This window comes from Crocuta crocuta, unplaced genomic scaffold (assembly GCF_008692635.1).
Source record: "Crocuta crocuta isolate KB4526 unplaced genomic scaffold, BGI_CrCroc_1.0 scaffold221, whole genome shotgun sequence".
Taxonomy (NCBI): domain Eukaryota; kingdom Metazoa; phylum Chordata; class Mammalia; order Carnivora; family Hyaenidae; genus Crocuta; species Crocuta crocuta.
Window position 1 is genome coordinate 2,928,658 of NW_027528610.1, and position 9,314 is coordinate 2,937,971.

At 41.1% G+C, this 9,314-nt stretch overlaps 1 protein-coding gene across 5 annotated transcripts in view; it reads right to left on the bottom strand.

Moving 5' to 3' along the window:
* The window catches only part of LOC144223912 (uncharacterized), a 166,943-nt gene that overhangs the window by 17,732 nt on the left and 139,897 nt on the right, over nt 1-9,314 (bottom strand). The window contains exon 3 of one of the 5 annotated variants that reach the window (XM_077754699.1): nt 2,441-4,134. The exons of the other annotated variants lie outside the window; for them this stretch is intronic. Within the exon in view, the coding sequence (XP_077610825.1) occupies nt 4,022-4,134 (113 nt within the window). The 3' untranslated portion in view covers nt 2,441-4,021. Of the gene's footprint in view, nt 1-2,440; nt 4,135-9,314 lie in introns of those variants that run through there. 5 annotated transcript variants of the gene reach the window in all.

Genomic DNA, 9,314 nt, shown 5'->3' on the forward strand with positions numbered 1-9,314 from the left:
AAAAAAAAAAAAAAGAATTCAGAGAGGTGGCTGACACCAAGTGAGATCACAAGCAATGAGTGGTGCCGCCTTAATTCTTAACAAAAACATTACAGGCCCCAATGTTTGTGCATGTTTTAGTTGCTGTAACGATAAGATACTTAATTGAATAATGTTCATTTGGGGCACCTGGATGGCCCAGTCAGTTAAGCATCTGACTTCTGATTTCAGCTCAGGTCGTGATCTCACAGTTTGTGAGCTCAAGCCTTGAGTTGGGCTTCACAGTGACAGCAAAGAGCCTGCTTGGGATCCTCTGTCTCCCTCTCTCTCTGCCCCTCCCCTGCTCATACTTGCAAGCATGCTGTCTCTCTCAAGAATAAATAAATTTAAAAAAACCATAAAATGTTCTTTTGCAATCACTAAATTCCACACCTGAAACTAATACTGAACTGTATGTTAACTAGGTGGAATTTAAATAAAAAGTTGGAAAAATAAGAAGTTCTTTCTACATTGTTTTATTGCAATAAATAACAGTAGGCCTTTGGTAGAAAAGACATCCATACAGTTACTGTGTATACTTCTTTAATAATTAAAAGTGATTTAATTATTAAATAGTGATAGCAAAATGATGACTACAACACAATGCATATTTATGTTTCAAAATATTATTAAACCAATAAATTTTGGTAAACATATATCTTAAGGATAAAATAATTTTTGGAGTGCCTAATGCAAAGCAACTAAAAAGAAATTGTTTGGCAGCAAAAATTGTATTTCTGCTAACAGGAGGTATTAAACACCAAAAATCTATGGGAAAAGATGAGAATTAACTGTAGGTGGAGTATTTTACAACATAGCAAATCATGGTTGGAGTCCTCATTCAGGCCGCAGACCGCAGTGAAAGATAGGCTTCCCCATTTACATTGTTGGATTCATTATTATCATACTTTGCAAAACACCTTAGGTTTGCTTCCTCCCAGGAAGGGCACCTGAACTCGTCCGACCATACCATTCATCACTGAAAACTCACCTCCCACCATTCGCTAATTCAAGGGTCTTCCCTGACCCTTCTTCCTGACATCATTTTTCAATACCGGGCCATAAACTGTTCCCCCCACCTCAATCGATGAACTGACATTCATCGGTTTCTCTTGCCAGAAGGAAAAAAAAAATGATCACAAAGAAGAAATGATTACTGGTAAATGTTTAAGCATACAAGATGACACAGTTAAGTATAGGCTCTATGCTGCCCAGGAGGCTTCGGGGACCTGACCACGTTCCATAACTGGAAGTCTGTGCCCTTCAATCGATGCCTCTTGATTCCATGTCCCCCCACCCACTTCTATGAGGTTGGGTATTCTAGATTCCTGTAAGTAGCGTCATTTAGAACTGGTCCTTGAGTGTCTGGCTTATTTCAACAAATTTGCTAAGCATGGTAGATCCTGTCTTAATTGCTCGTATCACAAAATAGTAGTAATAAAGATAATACCTAATAATAAATTGGGCAGGAGAAAGGTTTTGGGAATATTCATGGCATACATTGAGGAGACGATTTCACGGGGATGTCCTTACTCCAAACTCATCAGTTTGTATACACTATGTAGACCTTTCTGTATGTCAATTGTACCTCAGTAAAGTGGTTTTAAAAATAGTAAAGAGGGATTGGCTGGGTGGCTCAGTCAGTTGAGCATCCGACTCTTGATTTTGGCTCAGGTCATGAGATCAAGCCCCGCGTTGGGCTCTGTGCTGACAGTTCAGAGCCTGCTTGGGAGTCTCTCTGTCTGCCTCTCTCCCACTCATGAGCTTTCCTTCTCAAAAATAAAGACTGTAATAAAAAATACTACAAAATTCCAAAATGTTTAACAGATGTGTTTTAAACAACAAAAAAACCTCTCAACAATTTCTGGGGCACCTGGGAGGCTCAGTCGGTTGAGTGTCCGACTTTGGCTCCGATCATAATCTCACTGTTCGTGTGTTCAAGCCCCGTAACAGCTCAGAGCCTGGAGCCTGCTACACATTCTGTGTGTCCCTCACTCTCTGCCCCCTTCCCAACTTGCACTGCATCTCTCTCTCAAATAATAAAAAATAAACATTAAAAAAAATTACTAAAGAACGTCAACAATGGATACTTGGAAGAGCAACAGAATGTACAGGTCAGTTTCATTGACATCTACTTCTAACATGTTTAAATGCTCCCAACCGCAACCTTTTAATTCTGTGATAATACATGCTCATATTTTATGTGGTTACTTAGAGTTAATTCATCTATATTTGTAAGCATATTAAGCTAATTTAACATTAAAATACAACCAGTAAGTTGTTCACTTAAGCTAATAAAAATAGTTGACCTGAAGGCTTATGAGATTATCTATTGGGACCATTTCTGACGGAGCAGTTGTACAAACGGCATTTTTCCAAAGATGTGGAACAGTGATTCCCAACAGATCCATAGTAGGAATGATGTCCTTACAGGGTGCCCGTGTACCTCACCCCTCCTTTTTTATGCCTCGGGTGCTGATGCGCGCTGGATTAGCAGAGCGGAGAGAACCCATCGCACTATGGTTTGGGGTTTTCCCCTGGCAATGCCTGGAACTCAGCAGAACCTCTCTAAACGTTCTCTTGCAAATGTTTCTGTTTATCACGATACAAGAGGTTTATGAAACCATCCACTAAGTAGTTACGTTTTGGCAAATACTCTTGAAAGAAAAAAATGTGTCCACGGGAGAAACAGAAACATGGTTTTGTGGATGTAATAAAAGCCAAATTGTAATGGTTATTTATAGTTTATTTCTTGATTAAAAAATCAATATTAGATATGTAAATATAAAAGCCCTCTTTCTCTTCAGTTGGCCTTGGATTATGGGTGTTCTCGATCCCAGGTTTCAGAGATAATGGGTCTTTTATTGCATCAGGGCTCACACACAAGGAATTCACTTGAATGGTACGTAGACTAATATTCAGCAAAACATTCACTTCTCTACCTGTGCCATAATCATTGACTTTCTCATTGCAACACCAATAAAAAAATTCTATTTTGGAGACATTCATTCTATCTGTCTGTCTGTCTATCGATCTATCCATCATATCTATCTATCTATCTATCTATTCATCCATCCATCTATCCATCCATCCATCATATCTATCATCTACCTACCTACCTACCTACGTACCTACCTACCTACCTATCCATCCATCCATCCACCCATCATATCTATTTATCTATCTATCCATCCAGTAATCCATCTATCTATCTATCTATCTATCTATCTATCTATCTACCTACCTACCTACCTATCCATCCATCCATCTACCCATCATATCTATTTATCTATCCATTCATTCATCCATTTATCCATCCATCATATCTATCTATCCATTCATCATATTTATCTATTATCTATATATCACCCATAAATCTACCGATCAGTGTCAGCACTGTCTAATAATAAGTTTATATTAGGTAGGGAAAAAATCCAAATTTTCCTATCATTTTCATTAAGCATGCCTAAAAATACCAACTGGCTCTCTTACAAACATTTAATCTGAGACGTGGAAGGACCTCCCATGGACAAGCTGCATATCTTTCTACAGACTCAGGTAAGCGCTGATGCATTATTATTTATTCCCATCAGTACAAACTCTTCATCCTAACAACTGTGGGAGCTACCAAGTTACCATTCAAAGCCCAGGAATTTAAGTTGGTACAGTTAACAACTTTTGGAGGCTTGGGGATGGTTAATATTTTTGCCAGACAGTCCATAACTTAGGTCAAAAGTAGGCCATTTATGTCAAATCTGTAAGGATTGGTCAGCAGTGCCTACACAGCCCTGAACTCTGTGCACACCCAGATGAGTGTGCAGCAGGCAGAGGTGAGTAGTGACCACCTGAGGGTCCATTCCCAACGTCCTGTTTCTTTTCTAAGGAGAATAAAACATCTCACAGAACTTGGTTAATTGCTATGATTGCTTCCGGCACTCAATTCACATCGGACTTCCAAAGCTATGTAGTGAAATAAAGGAGCGCGGGATTTGGTATTAAATTGTCAAGAATTGCTCACAAAAGCTTTCCAGAAGCTTGCTTTTGTGAATGCGGCAAGTCTCATTAAACCCTTCAGACGAATAACTTCACACGCAGCCTCCCATTTCGACTCTGTCCCTGCAACAACAACAAAAAAGGTAAAAATAAAAACACTCTCCTGTCTCCAAAATACTTGAAATGTGCTGTGTCGGTTTGTGAAAGCAAGAAAAGGATTAATTCCTGAAAAGCACACAGCCATCAGAGATCCTGTGAGCAGAGTCAACACGACAGAGGTGCGTTTGTTTGCAGGGATACTAGGTAGCTTTTGTTCAAAATAGAGAGCTCACACCTGCACGGTCAAACGCGGCTGCATATTTATTCAGTGCAGGGGTGGTAAGGAAGGCCTTTGGTAGGAGAAACAAAATACGTGTGTGCACACACAGGCATGCACTTTCTGTTTTACGCCCAACAGAAGGAAGACATAGCTCTCATGAGAGACTAAATCTGAGAGGCTATGAAATTTTTAAGTGAGTCGCAGACAACCTAAAGGCTTCGATTTTAAATATAAGTAGTTGGAATGGAGTGAATCCTTTTTTTTCCCCCTGCAGAAGGTACCTACAATCTGTTGAATATCTGTAACAGAAAGAGGGGATATCACTTCTTGTACTGAAAGAAGAGCCACAAGGCAGACTTATCCCAGGTACACGGGGCATCGGCTAGCCAAGCTCTGTATCCCAATTCTCAATGGCTGGAAAGACATCTTAAGGGCAGAAGAGGCCGCGTCTGATCTATGTGCAAGAATGATGGTCTAATGAATCAATGAAGGCAAAAAGGAAGGGCGAAAACCAGTGTGTCTGAATTACCCAAGTTTCAGAAGATCACGTTCAACAGAATTGCAACAGCATCAAATACTATGTTTATTCATTTCGCAAACATACTGTATTCACCCTGTGTGCCATGGTTTTGTGTCCTACATCTTTTCTCTGAGTACACTGAGATAGATCAGCGTAAATTAAATGTGAACTTATTCCATCCACACTTTTGAAATATATGCATCCGAGGTCACAGGGTTCTCTGTTTTCTCTCATGCTTTGGATTCTGTGGCTCCTTTGAGTGACCCATGAGAATCTGGGTACCAAGCCTACTTGTTACTTCTCTGCAAGGGAATCCGCGTTTCTCCCTGGTTGCACATGAGCTTAATCCATAAACACCACCCACCTGTGCTTCTGAACGTCCATCCTGTTCTTACCCTGTGTGAACACCTTTCCCCTCATCTCAGAGCCTACCAGTTTGGCGTCCTAACGGGAGCCAAGAGACCATAAGGAACAGAAGATGCAGATGTTTCCCATGCACCCTCCGGTGCCCTGCGTGTGCAACACCAAGGTATGTCTTTACTTTGTCAACTGCTCACAGGTTTTTCTCCATGAAGCCACCACCTGGGTAAGTGAACAATTTTCTCCTGAGAAGAATTTGAAGCTGTAGGACCTGCTTCATCCAAAGTCTATACAGGCGCATCCCCTTGTTGATGCCGTGTTCGGGGCTCCTTCGCTCACTGGGCTGGAGAACATCTTGTTTCTGATACACAGAGGTCGAGATGCGTCATCACTGGACCGCGATCACGAGGGGACCCCCTGGCTGTTACAAGGACTTTGTGAAAATAACAAGCAGTTCTCAGTGAAAAAGAGGAGATTTTACAGAGGGCGGGATGTTTCCGACATAACCCTAGGGTTTCACTATGATTATCTACAGACGCATTCCACTGTGCTCCAAGCAACAACACTCTTGCTGGGTGGCAAACGTATAGGGGGTCTGCAGATGAGCTTAAAGGTGGGCTCTTGCTCCCAGAGAGCCAGCACGTAGTCTACATATGTATTGTGGCTCCTTTTTATTTGTAGAAACGAAATGAAGAGCATGGTCTCTCACCGTCGGACAACCACACCATCCACCGAGGATTCAGACCCCCTTTGTTTCATCGAGCTCCTTTCATGGATCAGATCCTCAGACGGAAGACGAAGCTTGGCCTCTGGGGGACCCCCTTACAGAAACGGGGGCTGCCAGTCTGGCAAAGGTTGGTTGGAAAACTTGGGTTTGGAAGAAAAGTGAGGATGTGATCTTTGGGGTCAAGTTTGTGTCAAAGTTCTAGTGGAGCAGATTTTGTCCCTCGGGGGCTCACTTTGCATTTCCCAGAACTTCTAACAGGTAAAATAGAAAATATACTTAACAATACAAAACATTTCCTCACCTTGCAAATTAATCATCAGACCAGACAGAAGGCATCTTCTCACGTACGTTTTACATAAATAAGATTTAAAATGGTGTGAGTTGAAGTTCTGATATTTGAGAGATTTCTTCTGCATACACACTGTAGAAATCTACATAGCTAATGCCTTCAGTGTGGAAACAAATTTTAAGTGTGCAGGTCCAGCTCTTAAAATAAATCAGAACATTGGCCTAAATGAAATGATGTAAACATGAAAAAATGGAAATACCTTATTTTTCTTTTGCTCCCATGAGTGTTAGGATTATATCTAAGTTTTTTTTTTTGTTTTTTTTTTTTTAAGATTTTATTCTTAAGTGATCTCTCCACCCAACGTGGGACTCAAACTCACGAGTATGGAGTCACATAATCCACTGACTGAGTCAGCCAGGTTCCTCTATATCTAAAGATTTTTTATATAAATCAACTCGCTGGAAAGGTATACACTGAATTCACATCTGATATATCTAGCAATATATAAAGAGGAATACAGTTTGCGTGAAACTGACCTTTTACAGAATTGATTCTGCTTAGAGAATACTTACTTTCTAGTCTATCAGGGTTAATTTTTTTTAATGTTTATTTGTTTTTGAGAGAAAGAGTGAGTGAGCACAAGTGGGGGAGGGGAAGAGAGAGAGGGAAACAGAATCTGAAGCAGCTCTAGGCTCTAAGCAGTCAACACAGAGCCCAATGCGGGACTCGAACTCACAAACCGTGAGATCATGACCTGAGCCGAGGTCGGATGCTTAGTCGACTGAGCCACCCAGGGTCCCCACTAGTCTATGAGGTTTAAAGCATCATTGGACTAATTCACATTTCCTGAGTATCATGTTTAAAATGTATTGTTTCACTAATATGCAGGATCTTAAAAGTTGTTAACCCTGAGTTAACAACTGAATGAAAATCATGGGAACATACTGATACCACCAGCTTCTTAAATGATGATGTGTTTTAGGCACAGAACAATCGCAGTTCAGCACACAGAATACCATCCCTACATAAAAATTAGAAATAGTAAAGATATAAGATATAACATGATGCTCTCTAACTTGGGGATACTTGAGTATATAGGATAAAACCTTCCTACCCCTGGTAGAAATCTCACCGACTATTGGGAAATCAGAAACAGATTGGAAGACCAATTTTTAACTCTTTGTCATTCCAAAGTAATGCTACAAGCAATGCAGGGGAAATCACGTGTGCAAGCAGACAGGTCTTCTTTTCCTTCCATTTTTGATACTGGTATTTGTTAGTACTGTAACCTTGACCAAAGGCTCCATTACAACGTGAAAATTGGACACTATCGGATGACTTTCTGTTCATGAAGCTGATGGGAGAACAAAAGTATCAATAATTATGTAGACAGCATATACTTTCAGCGTGAATGGAAACCAAAAATTACAGCTTACCCACTAATTAATGAATACCTAAATTAAACACAGATGCTGAAAGTGATGCTTCTAAATTTCAATCATTATCCAGTTGCCATTATACACCTTCATTAGTAATGGCCTTCGACATGGGAGCAGAAAACCTTCTTTCATGAAATGTTAAACTGAGTTCTTCAGTGACGTGAACCCTGTAAGTCACACGTGGCCATCAAATGAAAGTGACCTTCTCTTTGTCGTGATTCACACAAACCTGTTAGTCACTGCTTTGTCCTGGCTGCTGAATTCAATGTTATTGGTATTTTCTCAAGCAAAGTAAATGCTCATGATGTAGTCACTTTGGGTAATATGTAATTAAAAATTTGACTGAATTAAAATCATGTAAGGTATTTAAGCCTTTAATTAAGATAGCAGGTGAGGTATGCATCAGCCAGTTATTACATGCTTTAGGGGCACCTCAGTTGCTCAGTCGGTTAAGCATCTGACTTTGGCTCAGGTTATGATCTTGTAGTTTCAGGGTTCAAGCCCTGCATTGGGCTCTGTGCTGACAGCTCTGAGCCTGGAGCCAGCTTCAGATTCTGCGTCTACCTCTCTCTCTGCACCTTCCCCCAGCCCCCGCACCGCTCACGCTCTGTTTCTGTCTCTCAAAAATAAACAAATGTTAAAAAAGTAAATTAAAAAATACATATTTTAGAAATGGTTACTTTCTTATTTGTTGGTTGGCCCAATTGACTTTTTGATTACGCTTATACTTTTAATAATACCTATAATATGATAGAGTAAGGCATTACATAAAATGTGCACATGAGGCAAATACATGGTCCCTTGATCAGTCTAAATTTGGGCCATGAAGAACAAAGGGTGGCTATGTAGATGGCTTAAGGAATCAGAGGTTGCCTTGCTCTACAAGACTCCCAAGAACCAGTTTTGAATGTATTAAAGAAGAAAAGATGCTATTTTGTGAAATGAATAGTAGTAGTTTCACCTCAGGACATTTGGCCAAGTCTAGAGACCTTTCCAGTTGTTATATCTGGAGAGGAGGGTTTGCCATTGGCACTGAGTGGGTCGAGGTCAGGGAGGCTGCGAACAGCCTAGGATGCACCAAAGAATTATCCAAACCCAACGTCAGAAGAGCCGAGATTGAAAAAACTCGCCTTAGTGTGAAAGACCCCGTCTGTCAGCATGTGGGTCTATTCCACTGCTTCTCAACTGCTGGTTAACTTCTCAACTGCTAGAGACGGACACTCCATGAGGAACGTTACAGAAGGCATAGTTTCAGATACACGATGTCTTGTACAATTTCTGTTGTGACAGTTACCAGCTTCCAAGGTGACTGCATTCATTTTCTAGGGTTGCCATACGTAAGTGCCACAGCAGCCAAGAGCTTTGCCAAAGCACCAGCAGGCAGGTGGCTTACACAGGAGAAAGTGATTCCCTCACACTTATAAAGACTGGAAGTCCAAGGTCAAGATGTAGATAGGGCAGGGACACCTGGGTGGCTCAGTCAGTTGAGCATCCGACTTTGGCTCAGGTCATGATCTCATGGTTCGTGGGTTCGAGTCCCATGTCGGGCTCCGTCTGCCAGCTCAGAGCCTGGAGCCTGTTTCAGTCTGTGACTCCCTCTCTCTCTGACCCTCCCCTGGTCACGCTGTCTCTCTCTCTCTCTCTCTCTC